Source organism: Gopherus flavomarginatus, chromosome 7 (assembly GCF_025201925.1).
Source record: "Gopherus flavomarginatus isolate rGopFla2 chromosome 7, rGopFla2.mat.asm, whole genome shotgun sequence".
In the NCBI taxonomy this organism is placed as follows: domain Eukaryota; kingdom Metazoa; phylum Chordata; order Testudines; family Testudinidae; genus Gopherus; species Gopherus flavomarginatus.
Window position 1 is genome coordinate 62,245,312 of NC_066623.1, and position 23,177 is coordinate 62,268,488.

Sequence of the window (23,177 nt, forward strand, 5' to 3'; positions counted from 1 at the left end):
TCTTACCAACTCTTCTGCCATCATCCTCTCTCAATTTAGCCTCTCTCCCTCTTTTTTTCCTTCAGCATTTCTTCTCCTGTTCACTTTCACCTCCTCGCTCTTGCTTTTTTTCCTTTCTTCCCCTTTTGTTTCTTTTTATTTCTTCCCCTCCTTTCTGTGTCATTGCTTCTCTCTCATTCACTTCCTCCCTTACCTTGAATTTCTCTACCTCCTTCCCTCAACTACCATCCTCCTCCATTCCCCTCTTCCCTTCATCACCACTCCTTCCACACACCCTGAAGTCCCATACTACTTTACATGGCCGTAGTGAAAAATGATTGGTGAATATTTGTATGGCAACTTAACATGTAAAACACTATTATATAACTAGTATTATATAGAACCTCCCTCCATTCCCCTCATCCCTTCTTCCACCTCCTTTTCCCTCTCAATTCCCCTAATCTTCCTCTTCCCATCTATCCATAGTGGTGTTTGCTTGCTGCATTTCATGGTATGTCATGCATTTCTCTCTTGGTTTGTGGCATTTATTTAATGTCACCCACAGTTTATTTGTGTGGTAAGCACTGCAGTGAGATGGGACAGAAAGGGAATAGACCAGGGGTGGGCAAACTACGGCCCGCAGGACAGATCCAGCCTGTCAGGGATTTGGATCTGGCCTGCGGGATTGCCTTTCCTGTGGCACTGTGGGACCCATGCCCCTCCAAGAAGTGGTGGACAACACGTCCCTGTTGCCCCTGGAGGGACAGAGGGCTCCGTGCAGTGCCCTCACTTGCAGGCACCAACTCCCGCAGCTCCTATTGGCCAGGAACAGGGAACTGTGGCCAATGAGAGCTTCGGGAGAGGTACTCACAGGCAAGGGCAGCATGCAGAACCCTCTACTCCCATCTCCCACAAGGACCACAGGGATGTGGTGCTGGCTGCTTCCGGGAGAGGTGTGGTGCAGGGCCAGGGCAGGCAGGGAGCCTGTCTTAGCCCTGCTGTGCACCGCTGCCACCCCAGAGCTGCTCCAGGTAAGTGGCATGGGGCTGGAGCCTGCACCCCAACCCCCTGCCCTGAGCCCCCTGCCACACCCCACACCCCTTCTGCACTCCAACCCCCTGCCCTGAGCCCCCTGCCACACTGAAACCCCCTGCCCTGAATCCCCAACCCCCTGCCGCGCCCCGCACCCCAACCCCCTGCCCTGAGCCCCCTGCCACACCCCACACCCCTTCTGCACTCCAACCCCCTGCCCTGAGCCCCCTGCCACACTGAAACCCCCTGCCCTGAATCCCCAACCCCCTGCCGTGCCCCGCACCCCAACCCCCTGCCCTGAGCCCCTTCCGGCACACCTCACCCCTGCTGCATCCCACACTCCCTCCCGCACCCGACCCCACATTCATGGAGCTGAATGCAATTTCCCCACCCAGATGTGGCCCTCAGGCCAAAATGTTTGCTCACTCCTGGGATAGACATTGGGATGGAGAGAGAGGAAGAGGTGGGTGGCTAAAGGGGGTTGGAGGGGAGAGGGATGGGTGGACAGGGACAGATGCAGAGAGTGACAGCTCCAATGGGACAGGGCAACTTAGGGTTGGCAGTTTTGGTAGGGCAGATTCCTAGAGATTTCATCACATGACAATCTTTAATTAAAGATTAATTTTTAATTCCTGGAGACTCCAGGACAAACCTGGAGGGTTGGCAACCCTAGGGCAGCTGCACACCTGGTTCCAGAACTGGCATCCGGGTGCAGTGTGTTCTGAGCCTGCCTGGCTCGCAGGCTCCACAGGAGCAGCTGGGCACTGTGAGGACACGGCCGGGGAGCAGGGGGGTCTGCAGCAACCTAGGCGGAACTATAGCGCGCGCTGGCTTGTCCCCGGCCGGAGCACTTAGTGCAGTGCTCCGCCCGGAGCGAAGCCGTGCTGCACGCGGGAGCAGCATGGACGAGCCGGGCTGCTCGGCTCCGGGCACCCCCCCGAGCGGGCGGGAGCCGGAGCCCCGGGGGTCGCCCTGCGGCAACTGGATGGCGACTCACCCTAAGGTAGGTGGGGGTCGGGCTGCTCCCTGCGGCCCGGGGCAGGAGCGGGCTTGGGGTGTCCGGGTCCCGCCGCGGTGGGGCCCACACAAGCCCCCCGCCCAACCGGGTGGCTCGGCGGGGCTGCATGGCCCGGACCCCCGCTTGAAGGAGAGCGGAGCTGTCCGGACTGGGGGCTCCCCCGGCTGCTGACAGCGGGATCCTGCGTGTCCGAGCAGACCCAGGTCCAGGCTCCCTCCTCCTCGGTAACTGAGTTACTGGGGTCACAGTTGCGTATTTATGGTTTGACAGGTGAGGTCTATAGCCAGGCCAATTCTGACAATGCAGAATAAAATAAGACATCTTGGCTTATTTAAATAACACCTTTAGCGTGAACCTTGTCTCACATGTACCGGTTAATCTGTCTTAGGCTGCTGAAAGCCTTATTTGAAAAGAGGAAGATTGAATAGAGGGTTTCTGCAAATTTCCCAAGAAGTTTTGCTTGAGTTCTTGAAGGAATCTTTCAAGCTGACAAATTCGATCTCAGTGCCCTATGGTAGCTTTTCACCACTAATCTTTTTTCTCAGCCTCACCATTGAAACAAACACATCCAGGAAATAAACAAAAAACAACTTGTGAGCTACCTTCCTTTAGGGGGGAAGGAGAAAAGGAGTGCTCAACTGCAACAATATGTCAAACTGAGCATTAAGATCAAAACCTAGAGCAGGGGTGGCCACATTTGGGAATAGAAATTGTATGGCAGGCCATGAATGGTCACAAAATTGGGGTTGGGGTGTGAGAGGGGGTGAGGGCTCTGGTTGGGGGCCAGAAATTAGGGGTGCGGGAAGGTGCTCTGGAGGTGGGGGTGTGGGCTCTGGGCTGGGGATGAGTTTGGGGTGTAGGAGGGTGCTTGGGGCTGGAACCAAGGGGTTCGGAGGGCAGGAGGGGGATCAGGTTTGGGGGGAGGTTCAGGGGTGCAGGGTCCGGGCGGTGCTTACCTCAAGCGGCTCCCAGCAGCAGCATGTCCCCGCTCTGGCTCCTACGTGGAGGTGCGGCCAGGCAGCTCTGCACTGCCCCTGCAGCTCCCATTGGCTGCAGTTTATGGCCAATGGAAGCTGCGGGGGCAGCGCTTGGGGCGGGGGTAGTGTGCAGAGCTGGAGCCTCTTGGCTTCCCCTACACATTGGAGCCGGAGGGGGGCCATGCCACTGCTTCCAGGAGCTGTGTGGAGTGGCCTCTGACCCTGCTTCCCAGCTGGAGCGCAATAAACCCCAGCAGGAGCTCAAAGAGGGCCGGATTTTGCCCACGGGCTGTAGTTTGCCCACCCTGACCAAGAGTCTAGACAGACAAACAGATGATAGCATGACTAGGTAGACAGAGAGATTTTATGCTCCCCTTATCTGATCTGCTTTCATTACTTATTTGTGTATTATTAATTTGAATGGAGTTTACAGAAAACTTTTTAAAAGAGCATAATTTCTGCCCTGAAAAGCACTAATTGTAAATTCCTTAGGACACTAACATTCGTAGTCTTGGATGTCTGTAAAGCACCATAGGCCCCATGCACACCAACAGAGCTAATGTCTCCTGTTACTATTACTCCTCCTTGGAATAGTCAAAACTGTTCAGTCTCTTTGTTGGAAGAGGAACTTAATGGATTAATGTGATTTTAATATAATAAACTTCTTAAGAGTTTATCATATGGAGAGACCTTATCTTACATTTTATAATCACAGCTGTTGATGAGTATTAGCATGTTTTTTACTCCTTCATGTAACATAAGAACCAGGGTCTCCCAGTGAAATTAATAGGCAGCAGGTTTAAAATAAACATAAGAAAGTATTTCTTTGTACAGCCTGCACAGGGAATGTTCTGAAGTATAACTGGATTCAAAAAAGAAAGAGATAAATTCTTGGAGGATAGGGCCATTAAAGAGAAGATGGTTGGGGATGCATCCCTATGCTTTGGGTGTCCCTAAACCTCTGACAGCCAGAAGCTGAGACTGGACAATAGGGGATGAATCACTCAATAATTGCCCTGCTGAAGCATATGGCACTGGCCACTGTCAGAAAACAGGATACTGGGCTAGATGGACCATTGGTCTGACTCAGTATGTCCATGTTTATGTACTGTAGCAGAAACAGATGAAACTCAGAATCTTCCTCCACAAAAACAGCTCTGTTACAGAAACAGTCAAGATTATTTTAATACCTTTTTATCTGGGCCAAGCGGAAATATAACTTTAAAATATTTTAAGAAGTCAGTATATTTATTGGTGTTTAATCTTTCTGAATCTTAGTAGCAGTTCTTTTAAACAGGCTCCATACTTTCTCATGCTATTTTGAAAGGTTTTATGTATCTGTACCAATTTGGCTTCTGCTCTGCATTCTTTGATTGCTCTTACATGTTGATTTCAGCTCACGGAGATGATGTCATTGGACGTGGCTGACAGCACTCAAGTATATGCTGCGTTCTTAGTTTACTTGGACCTTTTAGAAGGTAAATCAATGAAAGTATTTTTCTTGCAAGGCTGAGCAATCTGGGACATCAAATAAACTAACACATGCACTCTGATTTTTTGAAGAACTACGTGCTAGTAGCACCCATTCCATGCTCTGGGTATCCCAAAATTTAGCACAGTAATCAGCCACACTGAACAAGGTGCATGTGAGTGGGTCACACACAGGCCATCAGCTGGGATATTAAGACTATTGCAACTTTGGTTTAAGGCTGGTTGTTTCAGGTATTGAGGAAAATGTCCCATGAGTTTGTACAGACCTGCCATCATTAATTATATCCCTCCAAAGCAAATGATTGATCGTTGTTTGAGTGAATGCTATTGTATTAATGCAATTACAGCAATCCCGAATAAACATTTTTTAGCTTTATTTCCCTGCCTGAAGGGATTGAGTGTGCAGTGTTATCAGTCTTCTAGCTGTTATCAGCCACTTTCTCAGTATCTTAGTATTTTTAACATTTGGGTTGATACCAGGTTAAAATCTTACACTAAAGAGAACTGTGAAAAGAGATAGATGGATATTTTTGTCTTGGAAAAAAAAATACTTGAGTTACACCAGAGGAGGTTCTGGCTCCCATCATAGTACTGCTGAAGTCAGCAGAGCTATGCTGATTTACCCCAGCAGAGCAGTGGTTCTCAACCAGGGGAATGCATACCCCTGGGGGTACGCAGAGATCTTCTATGAGGTACATCAGCTCATTTAGATGTTTATCTAATTTTACAACAGGCTACATAAAAAGCACTAGCAAAGTCAGTATAAACTAAAATGTCATACAGACAATGATTTGTTACTGTTCTATATACTACATCAGCAGTTCTGAAACTGTGGGCAAGTTCGTTTTAATGGAGTTGCCAGGGCCAGTGTTAGACTTGGTGGGGCCCAGGGCAGAAAGCTGAAGCCCAAGACCCACCATGTGCGGCTGAAGCCGAAACCTGAGTTTTTAAGTGAGGTGAAACTTGGGTTATGCAAGACAACTCTGACTCCTGAAAGGGGTACAGTAGCCTGGAAAGGTTGAGAATCACTGCAGCTGAGGACCTGGCCTTTAATCCCCTTTGACTGTTTCATTCAAGAATTGTTCACAAGCTGATAGTTGGCACTTGACTGGGAAAAATTTGCATCATTGGTGCCTGCTCCGTGGCTGGAGCACCCACGGGGAAAAATTAGTGGGTGCTCTGCACCCACTGGCAGCCAAGCTCCCCTCCCTGCCCCTGCCTCACTTTGCCTCCGCCTCCTCCCCTGAGTGCCTCGCGTCCCTGCTTCTCACCCTAGCTCCCAATGCTTGCTGCCGTAGAACAGCTGTTTCGCGGTGTAACAAGCTCTGGTGTGGGGGAGGAGAGCAGGAAGGCGGTGTGCTCAGGGTAAGAGGCAGGACCAGGGCGGGGATTTGGGGAAGGAGTCCAATAGGGGCAGGGAGGGGGTGGAGTTGGGGCAGGGACTTTGGGGAAGGGGTTGGAATGGGGGTGGAGCCAGGGGCAGAAGGGGGTTGAGCACCCACCGATGCCAGCAGAAGTTGGCACCTATGCTTTACATAAGGGGCAAAATAAAGACCACAATCAGTTGACTTTCTTCCCAAATGTATACCCTCCTTTATGATGCAACCAGAGAGAGACTTGTGTGTGGTGCTTTGGTCCCTCTCTTTTATTTTCAGGTAAAAACTGGTATAATGTGACATGTGTTGGACTAGCAGAACTCCAGCTCGTTTGTCTCCGTGGACGTGAGAGAGAAGCTGAGAATTTACAGGTTGTGGTGCCAACACCTGTCCACATGTCGTTTACTCATCAGAGGTGAGCAAGTGATCTCAGAGTATTTGGTGCTGAATTACCAGAAAGAAAAAGAGGATGTAAATATTGATAGGGCAGCTGATAACTCCTATAAAGCTTTAGAAAAACATTCTCTGCCAAACAAAAAGATGACCCCCCCAAAAGAAAGTGGGGGGGGGCAGAGGAAAAACAAATTTGAACACATGGGCTGAGTTATTTATAGTATTAGGAACATTATGAGGCTGGGATTTTTTTTCCTTTAGCCTGATCAGTTTCTATTGCCTTTTCCTCTCTTGAAATCATAACCCTGCAATGTAACGATTTCAACAGCAATTGGCTGTGTGTCCATTCAAAAAATGTTAGGTCTATAAACAGTACAAATCTGAAGTATTCATGGTGATCACCATGGAGTTTATATGGATAATTCTTTTGAAGTACTTTGAAGATGAGGAAAAATGCTTTTTGTTATTGAATCACAGAAATGGACTCTGTATATTTTTTTTTTAATTTAAATATAATCCTGGCCACTGTCTATCTGAAAATGTGCTTCTGCGGGCTGAAAACAGTTATATATAACTGCGTTTTCAAAGCTATCCTTTTGCATTAGACCTATCTAGGAAAGTGCTCTATAAACCCTTACTTTCACAGCTATACATACAATTTCTTGTGGTGCTCAAGGAAGGAGAAACAAGAAAGATGTGCTTTTCTAATGACATGGGTTTTGTAATGGAAAGTGTTTTCAGTGTTACTTTAAAAAGAAATTCTGTTCAGATCTAACTTTTTTTTTTACATTTTGGGTGTGTTCTAATGGTTAGGTAAAATGTACAGTATTCTTCCCCATCTGATAATGGCTATCTTCTTTCTCTTCCTCTGCCCCCCCGTGCTTGATATCCTATCCAATGACACCTCTGAGGAACTGTTTATCTAAAGCCCTGCATGGATACAAAATTTGTATCCGCATCCAATCTGCATACATGGTCCACGCATATAAAGTGGATATCCTTTATTAGGATTTGCAGGGTCCTAATTGTCACTTTGGTCATATATTACTGTGATATCAGGGGAGCTGCTAACAGATAACACAGTTAATTCCACTTGATGTACAGTGAACTTCATTGATATGCATGCTCTGTGAATGTCTTTTTTGGCACATTTACATATTCCAGTGATTTTTTTTTTATAGATGACAGACTTGTCTGAAGCAAACAACCTTGCATCCCAATAGTAAATGTGTAGTATGTTATCCTGTGGGTATCTCTTCAGCAGCAATAAATCTGTGGCAGGAAATCTGTATTATGGCAACTAGTTATGTGGTTGGAAGTTTTCTAGTTGTAAAAATAAGAGTTTTCAATTACTATTCAACAAACCAATAATTCAGCTATTATGGATATGGTTTTAAAAAGAAATATCACAAAATGGTATTGTCAGATGGCATGACGCTGCTCTGCTGTATAATCACAAAGCTATTGAAAGAAAAGCTGGGAGACAAAGTATTTGCTACTGTTCGGCTTCTTGTGAAGGTGTTGACCATTTTCTGTGGAGAGGGATTTTTCTCACCGTTTTGGGGTTGGAGACAGACCCAAAATGGATGTGGGTAGTTGGGTAGCAAATTAGGATATTGGCTTCTCTCACTGTAGTTGTTTCTGCGTGCTGCCTCTTGTTTCCTACATGTTAGTGGGTTTCTACTGGAAGTGGAAACCTTTTCCTCCCTATGGGTGGGCAGGTGCCAGCAATTCTGTGTCCTAACATGTATTTTATTGCAGGGAGATACAGCACAACATTTGTAACCCATCTTTGTATCCCATCAGACTTTTCATTCCTGGACTCTCTGAATTCGTTTGTACTGTGGTGGCGCTGTTTGCTCTGTTTCTGGCATCAGCATGGATGAATCTTTTACTGAAAGGATGGTTGACTGTTAGAGTCAATGCATTACATTGATTGAAAGTACAGTTTGTGACCAGCTTTTGCTATTGAGTAAATATATAGAGTACGTTGTCACTAAAGTATGTTCTGGCTGAATACAGTTCTCCACTTACAGATGACTCCATTAAAGCCGTGCATATGCCTGTCCGTAATGCTGGTTTAATAGCCATTGCTGATATCTGGCAGGAGAATGGTATGGATACACAGCAATGATGATTGTGAAGCTTGGTTGAGGTGGTGGAGTCAGGGGATGGAAAAGGGAGGGATATTTCCCAGGGAATGCCTTGCTGCTCAATGATCAACTAGCACTCGGCTGAGCCCTCAAGGGTTAACATGTTGTTAACGTAGCCTCACACTCTACAAGGCAACACAAATGGAGGGAGGGGAGACAGCACGGCGGAGCAAGACAGAGACATACACCGTGTGTGAGTGAGAGACGCACACTGCCCCTTTAAGTATGCTGATTCACTCTAAGTACACTGCCTTTCTAAATAGATCAGGAAGCAAAACAATAAAGTGAATTGTAGGGCCGGTTGGAAATGCAGCAGGTTGCAATAATGCTGATCCCTTGTTCTGACTGTCGGTTTAGTGAGCTAACCTTGTCTTGTGTTAGTGTTGAAACCATGGTTTAAATTGTTGATTAAAATGTACTGGCACTATAGCTAACTGAGCCTGGAAATCATAAGCTAGATAAAAAAGAAGGTAGCAAATGGCTGATGTTCACTTACTTAATATAAGAATCGGGTCCTGGAGCAGGTAGGGGTTGCTGGAGTGGTGACCTCCCTCTCAAAGCTACTTGAAAAGGTATTTGCCAGTGTCCAAAGCAGCTCTGCATCCGCAGATGTTTAGGCACGGAGCAGCTTCTTTGGCTGACTCAGTCACTGGAGGAGTGAGTCTTTAAAGGAGGCATGTTGAAGGTGCAGTGGGAGTCACTAGCAAAAGAAATAACATGAATGATAAAATTGGATGTTTGGGTTTTTTTAAGCTAAAATTTTGAGCAGCATCTTAAACCTTGTTTTGGGCTTTTGATACTGAATTTTAGAGGACTTCACTTTCTCATGTTATCAAGTTTATGGTGTTAACTGAAATCCTTTCACAAGATAAAGCAATACTCCTTAGAAACTAAGGCCATATTCCTTCAAGGCACTCCAAGCAGGTAGACTTTCCTATAACTGCGTGGAACCCAATGACTTACAGAGCGCAGTACTACTCCTGTTGAAGTCAGTGGCAAAACTATTGACTTCGGTGGAAGTGGGATCTAATCAAATTTACTGCATTTCAAAAGCTAATCTTATTACACAAAGTGAGAAAGCTGTATTGGGGAGCCTGTTTTTGGCCCTGCTGAATTGAACAGTGATTTGCACAGTAGTAGGAAAGATCAGTCTTGTTTATATATCTGAGAAGAACCTGTGGATTTTAGCCCATGCGGTCCCTTGGCTCTGCCATGTTCCCTATTTATCACAGGCTATGTCTTCACTACCCGCTGTATCAGCGGATAGCAATCGATTTCTCGGGGATCGATATATCGATCCCCGAACGAGCTCCTATCGATCCCGGAACTCCACCAACCCGATCGGCGGTAGCAGAGTCGACATGGGGAGCCACGGACATCGATCCCGCGCCGTGAGGACGGTAGGTAATTCGATCTAAGATACTTCGACTTCAGCTACGTTATTCACGTAGCTGAAGTTGTGTATCTTAGATCGATTTTCCCCCGTAGTGTAGACCAGCCCCCAGACAGACAGCTGTGTCCATCAGCGTACTATGTCCTGAGCGTTTAATTGTCAAATTAAATTTAACATCCCTATGGCAGAGAAAACACCACAGCGGCCCAACACTGTAGCATTTAATTTCAGAAAGGGGAACTACGCAAAAATGAGGTTAGTTTAACAGAAATTAAAAGGTACAGCATCAAAAGTAAAATCCCTGTAAGCTGCATGGAAACTTTTTAAAGACACCATAAGAGGCTCAAGTTAAATGTATACCCCCAAATTAAAAAACATAGTAAGAGAACCAAAAAAGAGCCACTGTGGCTAACCAAAAAAAGAGCCACTGTGGCTAAACAACAAAGTAAAAGAAGCAGTGAGAGACAAAGTCATCCTTTAAAAGTATCTGAGGGGTAGCCATGTTAGTCTGGATCTGTAAAAGCAGCAGCTTTTATACATCCTTTAAAAGATGGAAGTTAAATCCTAGTGAGGAAAATAGAAAGGAGCATAAACTCTGGCAAATGAAGTGTAAAAATATAATTAGGAAGGCCAAAAAAGAATTTGAAGAACAGCTAGTCAACGACTCAAAAAGTAATAGCAAAAATGTAAGTACATCAGAAGCAGGAAGCCTGCTAAACAACCAGTGGAGTCTCTGGATGATCGAGATGATGAAAGAACACTCAAGGACAATAAGGCCATTGCAGAAAAACTAAATGAACTCTTTGCATCGCTCTTCATGGTTGAGGATGTGAGGGAGATTCCCAAACCTGAGCCGTTCTTTTTAGGTGACAAGTCTGAGGAACTGTCCCAGATTGAGGTGTCATTAGAAGAGGTTTTGAAACAAACTGATAAACAGTAATAAGTCACCAGGACCAGATGGTATTCACCTAAGAGTTCTGAAGGAACTCAGATGTGAAATTGCAGGACTACTGTCATCTGTAAAAAAGCGACAGAATCCTGTGGTACCCTGGAGCTGTGGCAGCAGAGCTCGGACGGCGATTTAAAGAGACTGGGCTCCCCGCAGCAGCCAGAGCCCGGAGCTCTTTAAATCACCACTGGAGCCCTGCTGCTGCTACCCTGGGGCTTTGGCGGCACTTTAAAGGGCTCAGAGCCCTTTAAATCACCATCGAAGCCCTGCCGCTACTACCCCAGGGCTCCAGCAGTGGGGCTGGAGTCCCGGACACTTTAAATCACTGCTGGAGCCCTGCCACCGCTACCCCAATATAACGAGGTTTCACCTATAATGCGATAGGGATTTTTGGCTCCTGAGGACTGCGTTTTATCGGAGGAGAGGTGTATGGCTGTTCTTATTTTCTTAGTGTTCCAGAATTAAGGCCCCAGCCCATTAAATCATTTAAGCACAGATAGTTCCTATGAAGTCAATGAAACTACTGGCATGAACGTAAGTGTTTGCAGGAGTGGTGCCTGAATCTTGTGGGTATTGTTAAAAGCTCTGATTTTTTTTTTTCAGACTTTATAGAATGTTTGTTATTTTTTAAGGTGACTAACACATCTATAACTGAACAAGCCTTTTATTATTAAAAGCGATTTGTCACTTCTCTTGGTTAACTTTTTACATATAATCTTGGACCGTGAAAATCAATGAAGCCAGTTTCACTCTCAGGTTGTTAGTATCGCACTGTTTGGTTTCAAGCAGAGGAGGGTTTATTTGATTAAACATAACTTTAGGTTTTGACAAATTTTTTTTTAAAGTGTTTGTTGGTCTTTTGTACAAACAGGCTGTTGACATAAGTTTGGGGGCTAGAAGTGGGTTGATGTCCTTTTTAAACATTTGTCCAATTTGTAATTAGGCAACATGTTTTCTTCTAGTGAGCTGTACCAATTTTTGCTTAGAAACAATAGCGCTATCATTTTTTTCTGGTTCACTTTTACCTTGTAAGTGAAATTGAACTGTAATTGTCAGTAGTTCCTCCAGCCACTGGTATCAATTAGTTGCAAATTGCTCAGTTGTAAGATTATTCTTAAAAAGGCATATATTATAACTAAAGCTACTTCAAATATTAAACTGCCTGAAAAAACTGGTAAGTTAGTTAGCATCCAAATAGAAACTTATTTTTAACAAGTCAGTAATTACTATTTATACCACTTTGAACCCATGAACACAAGTCAATTAAGTTGCTTTAGTCTAATACAGTTTGCAGAAGTCTAGTTATTTCTTAGAGGAGGAGAGGGAGGTCTCTGAGGTCAATTAGTCTTAAATATTAAATATTAAAAACAGACTTGTAGACTCCCCTGCAGGATCCTGCGCCAAAATAAGGAGAGTGACTTTTTATTGTGTGCAATAAGGACAGTGAATATTTTTATCTTGTGAATTTAACCTTCCTCTGTTGCCTCATTTTACCCAAATTTGAAAGCCAAAGCTGGATCAAGGGCATAGTGCCTGGGACTGGAAGGGCTGACTTTTCATACATACACTGGCCAAAGGTCTATCCATCTCTCCGGTTTCAGGGCAGTCATCTGGGAGCAGTGTTTGGTGTAATACTTGCTTGCCTGGCTGGATGCTCTGCTGTACTGACTGCAATACTGTAGAGAACTTTTCCGTTGGTTGTCGTGAGTAAGGGGACTCTTGTTTCCAGCATAAGTTTGGGTGAAGTGCTGATTTTTGTGTACAGAGACTAACATACATTAATTCTCCAGCCCTGACTTGCCTCTTCACATGCTTGGAGGGGGAGGAAGCTGTTCAGTTTGATCAAGCTTCTGCTGAATTATTCATCCAGGCGCTATAAAGGATAGATTCAAAACCTTCAGCTTTCATGGCATGGAAAGGTTATGGCTCATTTCAGTTAACTGGAGCCCTATACCATTTATTACAAACTGCTCACAGCACTCAGTGTTTTGTTTTTGCTTTTCAGACATCTTTTGCAAAGAGAATTTAATAGAAATAAAGTTTATCTTCACCTCCCTCTTTGTGTTGTTGTACTGGTTGCCCATGTCTAGATTCCTGTAAGATCTGTCCTGCTCTTTTGAAGATTTCCCTGAATATTGCTTGGGCAGCTAGGCAATTCTTCAGTTGCCTGGAGTCTCCTGCTTCTTTCTCTGGCTCTCCCCCTCCAAAAGAGAGAGCATGCACACTCCACCCTGCCCTCCAAACGGACACTGTTAACTTGAAATCTAATTAGCATTAAATGAGTTTAAAAATAGTCTCAGGCATTATACCTGCCCCTTCTGTTCAGAATCATGCCCATTACTGTCGTCTAGGAATATTCCAAAGTGCATTAAATGAAGAGAGTAGTATCTGTTGTGTGATGACATGTGAGCCTCCCCTGCTATTTGTGATTTTACTACCATGTTTTCCTAGTGTGTGAAAGACCCACGCGACCAAAATGGTGCTGAATGTGAAGTGCTGTTACATAACGCTAGCTGGGGAAATACTTTGTCTAACCTTAGTGATGAGGATTTTGTCTCTTACTTGTAATGACAGTAGGTAAAATATTTTCACACACGTGTGGAATTGAAAAAAAATCAATGGTGTCTCTTCATTTTGGGTACTTATTGGTTAGTGATCAAAGGACTGGGTTGCAGCCTGAGTGTTGTTTTGGGTAAACCGTTAAGCAGGGGAGTATGGCCTATTGGCTATAATTCATGATTGAGAACTGAGATCTAAGTAGTACTCCTGTGTCTACCATGTAACCTCAGTTGATGGTTCTATGAAATGGAGAGAATATCTACTTCACAGGTGTTTGGGCTTAGTTCAAAACCCTTTAAGGGTATGTTTGTACTTCAGCCCAAGATCTGGGACCCTCCCACCTCACAGGATCCTAGAACTCAGGCTGCAACCCAAGCCCGAACATCTGCACCACAATTAAACAGCTCCTTAGCATAAGTCAGCAGACATGGAGCGGTCATGGGTGTTTAACTGCAACGTAGACATACCCTGAGATCCTCTGCTGGGATGGGTGGTTTAGAAATGTAAACTGTTAAATGTGGTATTTTGTATAGCAATATCTTTTTCATGATGAAATCCAATTAATCTTGCACAAAGTAGATCGAAAGTATACTTGGATAGGGGGTTTGTGTGCAAATTTAGGGCCTATTTCTGGTCATGCTGACCTCAATAGGAGCAGGATCTGGTTTGCTGTGAGCATGCAAAGTCACAGGCATGAATTTTAAAAGCAGAGTTCGTTACCCTGAAAATTTGGTCCCTTAAATCTAAGAAGAGGGGAAACACCTCTTTTACAAGAAACACTGATGACATTTGGGGGATTATCTTTATTGCTTTGTGGGATTATTTGCATCAGAGTGAATTTTCAGTACATCTTCACTCCTGCAGTGCTTCAGTTTCTCCTAGTTTTTCTGTCCCTGGATTTTTCCCATCCCAGTGCGTCTATTGAAGATGGAGATCTGTTGCTGGTGAAACCCCAAACCTTAGCAGCCTCTGTTCAACATTCAATAACTTTTCTTTATTTTATTTTTTTTTTAAAAAGCTTGCAGGATATTTTAGCTCAGCAGACTTCTCACTGTGCTCCCAGCAGCACAAATGCTTGATTGTTCTGTAAGCTCTCTTGGGGCTCCCACTGCCTTTCAGTTTTACTAGGCAGCCACTGGCATGAATCCCTTGGAGGTGGCATGTGTAAGGGTATCTGTTGTCGCTGAACCTCTGGATGAACAGGGCTATTCTGGAGCCTCAGGCACCAAGTTAATTATGTATTGTAGTACAGGATTTCATTTTGGCAAGATGGGGTAAAACACTGCAATGATTTTGCTATTGCGTATTTGCTTCATTTACAAGACAACATTCACTAATCTAGTAAGTGGCATTTATTAGGACAATGCATGCTGCAGAGCAGAACAGAAGTCATGATCTATGATTCTGACTTATTCAAAAAACATCACAGGATGTCCCCATCCTGAGTTAAGTGTGGTGTACAAGCCTGATGTTGGAGCTTTTAATGCTGACATGTCAATAGTGATGACGACAACCACCGGCTAAAGTTGCTCATAAAGAGCAAAAAATTCAAACCCCCTCTTATTGCAGGTTAACCACAGCTCTCTTGGCTTTGCACTTGTAGGCTACATTTTATTGAAATCTGGTAGTAGATTATATTGGAGAGAAGTGATTGGCTTACAACTTCTGTCAGACTGTTACGTTAAGTTTAATGAGTTGGAATCTGTGTTCCTTTGCAACATCTGTCATTATGCAAGTAACTCGTGTGTCCTAGAACTAGATGAGCTTTATTTTTGGGAGGAGAGTTTGGTCCAAAACAGCCAGGACATCTGAAGACTGAAGCCCAATGCACAGGGTCTGTTAACTTTGATGTCCTTTGAAGAAGATAACAATGAGTAATCATAGCTGTAGGTAATGACCAGCTATACAGGGTGCATGCCATCAGCATTGTAAAACTGATAGTGATGTATACTCAGTTGATCAGTAAAGATGGAAAGACTGGATATTGTAACACACAAGCTGCATATAATAATAATAATAATTAATAGGAGATATACCTATCTCCTAGAACTGGAAGGGGAAGGTCATCGAGTCCAGCCCCCTGCCTTCAGTAGCAAGACCAAGTACTGATTTTTGCCCCAGATCCCTAAGTGGCCCCCTCAAGGAATGGGTTTAGCAGGCTAATGCTCAAACCACTGATGCATGAGAAAGGGGGAATCAGGAATACAGTGAAAATGAAGACAGCCTTCTGGCACTGGTTCAGATTAAAACAGTAGAGTAGTCAACATTCTGGTCCCTGTTGGTCCTGGAGGATGGATCATTTCTTGGGGTACCCGAATAAGCAATGCAGGATTCAGCACTAAGGAATTAAACCATTAGCTTTGAAGTTTGGGAGCTGACCATCCTCGGTTTCCTTCAGTCTCACTGGGAACAACATTTGAGGCTGCTCAATACTTCACAAGACTGGTTGCTGCTGCTGAGAATGTTGAGGAATGGAGGCAGTTGGAACTGTTCTGATGGGGTAAAGTGGGTAAACTGTTCTGATGGGGTAAATACTCCAGAATTTAATTCTTCAAGAACCGTTTAATGTTACTGGGCCCTGGAGAGAGATCAGGTTATATCTTGAGCACCTGTCAACAGTCCCTGGGGAAAAACCATTCCTGGCTATTAAGAGAAAATTGAGTTGGGACACCTCTTTGCTCTTTCCGTCAGAGGAGAAGGACATGAGAAATAAGCAAAGTGCAAATATGGGAAACAGTCGCCCCTCCCCCCCCATGAAGTTTCTGGGTGACGTTCTCTGGCCTGTACTGTGCAAAAGGTCTGAATAGATTATGATAATGGACCTTTCTAGCATTAAAATCTGTGAATCTTCCCTGCAGGAGTCGAGAATGAAGTGGATACAGGTACTGAGCTGTGCTTTCAATCTGGTGTGTAGCTTTTCAAGTGAAGTTGGAGGCACACTGGAAGACCTATGGGGGAAGCCTGCACCACCATAGGCTCTACTGTGGATAATTGAGCTCCTTTATCCCCCATGCTGCTAATATTCTACTTTTCCTAGAAGAAAAGGCCATCTGTATACAAGTGGTTTCAGTTAGAGATGTTTATGGGAGCAGAAACCCCTTATAGCAGTGAAACCTTAACAGGAGGTAGAGGTTTGCCTTTTTCTATTATCTAAGCTGTAATCTTGTTCTTTGAATAAGTGGACTAGTTCATATTGCTATCTTTTCATAGGCTCTTTAGTTATTGAAGTGAAGGATTATTAGCTCTGCCAGATGTGGCAAACAAATATCTAGTAATATTTCAGAAGGCCAAAATGCAGAGAGGACATCCGGAGAGGGGCTGTGTCAGTTTTTGGCATTTCTTTACTTAGGGCCAACGATCCTTTTGAAGTAGAAAATCCTTTTTGTTGTATCTACATTATTACACAAAAAATAGCACAGTGTTTATCAGTCTCTTTGTTCATTGCAGATCTGATGTACATCAAATTCACAGTGCAAATCTAGATAAACATCTATTGCAGTCTAATTATCTTCCTACCTGCTCTTATGATTGACCATGGCTGAAAAGGAACTTAATCAAAAATGCTGTATGTGATCCCAACAATGATGCCTTGAAGGGAAACAAGAAACACATACGTCTGCAGACTTCCTGAATTCCAGGGACTTACTCCTTTTAAAAGCTCTCCTCCAGATAATCTCCAACAGTGCTGCATTGCATTACATCTAGTTGCTATACACTGTATTTTCCACAAGATTCAACAGGCTCCTTTTCGCCATGTCTGCATTAGAAAAATGACCTGTTCCAACGATGGGTCCCCCTGGAGCATCTTAAGCCATGATTGAAAATGATTTGCCTGGTAATATTGATTGTGTTGAAGAATGGCCCAGTTGCTGAAAATGTCATGAAATTGAGCAAAGGGGTCTTAGACAATCAGGGGGAAAATGCTAACACTAAGACCTATTAGGATGAGAAATATCCTCCCTAAGGAGTTAAATGGTGACAGGCCCATGGATTTTCTAGTCTAATTTTAAATGATTCAGACTACTCAAGAATAAACAGTAAGGAGCTCGTTCAATGTTTGGAAGTAAGTAAAGACCCCTCCAACCAACAGCACATGCTTCAATCTAGTCCCAGGGCTACTCTTAAAATGAGATTGAGTTTAAATTTCATGGGTCTTGAAATCCCCCTTGCAGCCAGATGGGCACTATTACCATCCTGCATTGGCTGATGTTTCTCTAACAGGACTCTGGGCACTACAAAATTATGTTAACCTAAGTTCTGTGAGCATACAGCCACCGCACTAGTTAAATTGCTTTTGCATGTCCACAGTACACTCCTTGTGTTGGTGGTGCGTGTCATCACCAGGAGCACTTGTACTGACCGTGGGGCATTGGGGGATGGCTTCTGAAAGCCAGTAACAGTTGATGTGTACACTGCGTTGACCTAACAACATCAACATTGAGTCTGTCTCTCATGCAGGTAAAGTTATTACGTTGGCATAGTGGGGCAGTTACGTTGTCAGGAGCAAAATTTTAGTGTAGACATTTACATAAGTTGATGTAGGCTGCCTTCTGTCCACCTAACTCTGTAGTGTAGGCCTCTGTCAACCTTCTGACCTGCTGTTGAATTCTTAATTGGCAGGGCAGTTTCCTGAGTTGTGCACTACTTTTAGGGCACATGTCTGCAGCAAAGATGAGAGAATGGGGCACTTGCTGTTATGTGCAAAATTATAGTGTTGCAGATGCCAGGGAGACTCCATAGAATCCTTCCTTAGCTCTAGAAAACTCTTCACTCACACACTTTTTATTATTCTGTGTGCTTCTGTGAAAAGGACACTTGTCCCCCCTCCCTATGGCCATTTGGTGTGTCATATGGAAAGTTGCTCATCACACTGTGGAAGGGTAGAGAAGAGTAGAACCCTGCAGTTCTGAAGGTGTTGCTTGTAGTGGACCCTATTTCTACATGCTCCAACCCACTTCAAATAATAAATGAGCTGCCTCTAGGTTAAAAAAAAAAAAAGCAATTCAATCTGCAGTGAGGGGTGGGTATTTTCCCCGCACATGCTGAACTGTGCTTGACATCAGCACTTTAGCTGGTGTCCCTGGGCCAATGATGTACAGCTGCACCACCATGCACCCTGGCAGGGAGAGCCCAAACTGAAAACCACTTGGCAATCAAAATAGCACTAACATATAGGGGTAGGAGGAGAGCTCATTTAAGGTATTTGATCTTTAAGCATTTTGGAGGCAGTCCCCTTCTGCCCTATACACACAGCGTCTCCTTGCGTAGCTGATCTCTGCTTTGTCACCAGCAGCATCTGTAGTAACACTGGAGTGGGAAAATATGGCTTATGATCATTCAAATGTCTTTGCTGTGTGAAATGGCTGGCAAGCCTCCCTTTGCATGACACCTTCTGTGCGTGGGGCCCAACCATAAAACCTGCAAGGAAATCTTTGTTTTTCTTCTTTAGTGAAACTGAAATATGACTGATTTCTGCAAAACTTTGAGACTGCTAATAGAGCACTGGGAAGATCATGTGCTTAAAACATCATTTGGGCTTCCAGGCTGCTGCTTTATCCTCTCCCACTTCCCATTTGATTCCTCTGTGATCCTCTAATCTTTCAAATGGGGTGGAGGAAGATAATTAGAGCTTGAGAACAGGTGCATTTGGAAACACTCATTTTTAGCCAATGTCTGACTTGCAGGATCTACAGCTCTTGGGGGAGGAGGGGACTCAAAGGTACATCAAGTGATGGGGGTGTATGCATACTGTAGGGACAGGTAGATTCTGTAACAATATCATGGACAAACTCTCCACACAAGGCTTATTAGAAAACAAGATGGTTTTCAATGATGTCATATACAGATGTTGCCACATCAGTCATTTAAGCCAGGGATTCTCAAACTTCATTGCAAAGGGGGTTGTGACACACTTTGGGTCCTGATCCACAGTTTGAGAATCGCTGATTTAAGCCATTATGCACTCTTACTTGGTACATGTTACCGCTCTTAACGTCCTCAACTCTGTTGGACTAAATAGTTTCTCTTAGAGCCGTGTAGATTTGTGCTGTGATTTTTGGATCCTAAAATGACCTTCCTTCACCCCAGGACCCCTTGATTCAATTAGTAGACAAGTAAATAGTCAACATATTATTCCTAAAATGAACTGAGATGGAAGTATTTCTTCTCTGTGTGTTTTCCTGGATTTAAAAAAATAGGAAGCAGAAAGTAGTTGACAGCGAGTGTTAGTTAACTATTTGTCATCCTCTCCTTGGAAGCTACCTTTGAGGATAACAGACTGGGTTGGGTGGCAGAAGATCTGACTTCATTTTCTGGCTCTGTCACAGACTCACTCAATTGCTCTGTGCCTCAGTTCACTCATGTGTAAGATGGAGATAATGCTCCATTTCATACTTCATCCATCTCGTCTATTTAGATTGGAAGTTTTTCAGTTCAGGGGCTGTCTCATTTGTGTACCGTGTCTTCCACAATTTGGCCCCTTGTGGCTGCCATACTATAAATGATTGATAAGGTGGCAATGTAATCAGCTGGTATGTATTGTATATAAGTGAGGGCACTACCTGTTAATATATTGATGAATCCAGTTCCAGCAGAGATCTGTGCAAGTGGAGAATTTTAAAATCAAAATGAAGGCTAACTTTTCCTCAGACATTTTAAATGCATTTCTTTAACTCCAGAAAGGGGTGACTAGTGGGACTGGATCATAGGACTTTATCGCTTACCCTGAACTAATGCTAATCATGGTGTTGAACATGCATGTGTACTGAAGGAAAATAGTCACATGCTTTACGACATAAAAATTATTGTTTATAATGGCTCATGGCTCTAGCACCTTTAAGGATAAGTTAAATAATAGAATATCAGGGTTGGAAGGGACCTCAGGAGGTCATCTAGTCCTGCTCAAAGCACCCTGCTCAAAGCAGGACCAATCCCCAACTAAATCATCCCAGCCAAGGCTTTGTCAAGCCGGGCCTTAAAAACCTCTAAGGAAGGAGATTCCACCACCTCCCTAGGTAACCCATTCCAGTGCTTCACCACCCTTCTAGTGAAATAGTTTTTCCTAATATTCAACCTAAACCTCCCCCACTGCAACTTGAAACCATTACTCCTTGTTCTGTCATCTGCTACCACTGAGAACAGCCGAGCTCCATCTCTTTGGAACCCCCTTTCAGGTAGTTGAAAGCAGCTATCAAATCCCCCCTCATTCTTCTCTTCTGCAGACTAAACAATCCCAGTTCCCTCAGCCTCTCCTCATAAGTCATGTGCTCCAGCCCCCTAATCATTTTTGTTGCCCTCCGCTGGACTCTTTCCAATTTTTCCACATCCTTGTAGTGTAGGGCCCAAAACTGGACACAGTACTCCGGATGAGGCCTCACCAATGTTGAATAGAGGGGAATGATCACGTCCCTTGATCTGCTGGCATTGCCCCTACTTATACAGCCCAAAATGCCATTAGCCTTCTTGGCAACAAGGGCACACTGTTGACTCATATCCCGCTTCTTGTCCACTGTAACCCCTAGGTCCTTTTCTGCAGAACTGCTGCCTAGCCATTCGGTTCCTAGTCTGTGGCAGTGCATGGGATTCTTCTGTCCTAAGTGCAGGACTCTGCATTTGTCCTTGTTAAACCTCAATAGGCTCTGAAAGCTTTGTAAATAGAAAAGCCTAAGCACAGCTGGTAAGAGAGAACACTATGTTGAATATGTAATGCTTTGTTCCCACTGTTCCTCTTTCCTGCTTTCTGCTGCAGGGAGAAATGGGTTCTCTAAGCAGGATGGTGGTATCAATTAGGCAATAAGCAGTATTGCCACTGCAGTGCATCTGTGGGAAGGTCCTTTAAAGGTGGAGAATCCACTGGACAGCATAAGTGTTCACGATTTACTGGCTGGGATGTCCTCAACCCTATAAATCCTGGCAAATAAGTGATATTGCAGTTTTAGTTTGATGCTATATTGAAATGATTGTGAACAGATTCTTAACTGACTATCTTTCTTTCAGGCTCAGAGAGATCATGCAGAAAGCATGTATTTCACAAGATGAAACGGATTCCCCACTGTCAGTTATCCTGGCTATAGTTGAGTCAGATTCCACAGTAGTCTATTATAAGCTGACAGATGGTTTCATAATGCCAGATCCTCCTGATGATACTGAAGACATGGACAATAAACAGTGGAGAAAGAAAAGAAGGAAGCTTTTGAGATGACTAAGACAAAGATGAACTGTTTCTTGGCCCCTTATTTTCAAATCTAAACAAATTCAGTAATTTGTGTATGTAAATTAAAAGGTACAATGGCTTAACTGTTGTTTTGCAAATCTTCACTTGCTCTGGAGAACTGAGATTTCTGCAGCATGCTTCAAAATAAAATGGTATGTAACGTGTTTCAAGGACCTGACTTTTATACAAGGCATGTTATTCCTTCCTCCTCCTCCTTTTTTGGAGAAGCAGAAGTTTTCAGCGTTTGTCCCTTCTTTACAGACACACCTACATTTGTGGTAATGTAAAGACTGAACAGAGTCAGACCTATGGCATAAGTCTTAAAGGTAAATATTTAAATAAAATAAGCTGTTCTTTAGTGTAGTGTGGTTGGAGTGAAGGTCTTCAAACATACACTTCTGCATAAGTTAAAAAGACAGTGGTTTGTCCTACTCATGGCACCAAGATCATTTAAAATATAAATTTCACCTACTCCTTCACTTTTGGGCCTCTTACTGCTATATTTAGAGCAAAATAGAGTAGGTTTTGTCAAGGAATATTTTCTTTTGGTTTAAATGTTTTGCAACTGGAAAAATGACATGACTATAATTCCTAAGGCTACTAGAAAGAGGCATGGTCCCGTGATTAAAGCCTAAGGCAGTGATTCTCAACCTGCAGCCCAGTCAGCACAGAGCTGCAGCCCGTGTGACATCCTCAGGGCCATTACTGGATGTAGCCCACAACGCTAAATAGGTTGAGAACCATTGGCCCAAGATAAGATTCAGCGACTCCTGCAATCTGACCATAGTGGCCAGTCACTAAGGTCCAATCTACATAAGCAAATGTACACGTCAGTAGATACTTGGAGAATTAGCTTATTATATGACAAAATTAAACACTGTTTGTTACCCATGTGAATGAAAATGGGAGGGGAAGCAGATTGAAGATCAAGGGTTCAGTAATGTGGTGCTAACTGTGTCCTGCACAGTCCAAAACCAAACCATTTTATGAGAAATTCAGAGACCTCTTGTGTTATAACATGATCTCTCAACACAGTAAATTTTTCTGTGTGAATGGCTCCTTATTTTCTTGCCTCAGTTATCCCATCTTAAATATGGGTTCTATTACCTATTTTTAATTGGCTATTCTTTAGTCTTTTGAAGCTGAAGACAATGCCTAGATGCTACTAATTACACATTTTTTCTATACCACAGACTGCTGCAGCTGAACTGATGTGCCAATTCATGTACCAGTCAGCCACTCTCATCACCATCTGACCATTACCTCCTGGGGGTAGGGACCATGTCCTCCTCTGTGTTTAAACAGCACCTAGTACAATGGGGGCCCTCATTGTGAGTGTAACCACATCATTTATATCTCCAGTGTAGCCTCTATGGGTTAATCTAGTTGCCTGAATGATGTTTCAGCTGGTTATAGGGGATGGGGAACAAAGTTAAATTGGTGGTGGTACTTCCGTGGGAATTTTCCATGCTTTCATTCAGTAGTTTTCTTTAAGTTTAACCTTAACTTGGAATTTTTGGCCCTCTACTGCAAGTTCCATATCTCAGAAATGGCTTTTAAAGTACATGTAAAAATTCACCGAGGCTCAACGCCTCCACATGGAAAATTTCAAGCAAAAGGCCTGTTTTTGATAGGTTCAGGAACA

General features: G+C 43.9%; 3 protein-coding genes across 7 annotated transcripts in view; 2 read left to right on the forward strand and 1 right to left on the reverse strand.

The window, feature by feature from the left end:
• The window catches only part of RGL1 (ral guanine nucleotide dissociation stimulator like 1), a 410,246-nt gene that overhangs the window by 284,432 nt on the left and 102,637 nt on the right, over nt 1–23,177 (forward strand). The window lies entirely within an intron of this gene.
• COLGALT2 (collagen beta(1-O)galactosyltransferase 2) overlaps nt 1–23,177 on the reverse strand; it is a 163,519-nt gene that overhangs the window by 106,553 nt on the left and 33,789 nt on the right. The gene's annotated exons all lie outside the window — the stretch shown is intronic.
• TSEN15 (tRNA splicing endonuclease subunit 15) lies at nt 1,885–21,696 on the forward strand. Its single transcript, XM_050961485.1, has 4 exons — nt 1,885–2,014; nt 4,403–4,484; nt 6,153–6,288; nt 21,316–21,696. The coding sequence occupies exons 1-4, from the start codon at nt 1,913–1,915 to the stop codon at nt 21,518–21,520; spliced, it is 525 nt and encodes a 174-aa protein (XP_050817442.1). The 5' UTR covers nt 1,885–1,912; the 3' UTR covers nt 21,521–21,696.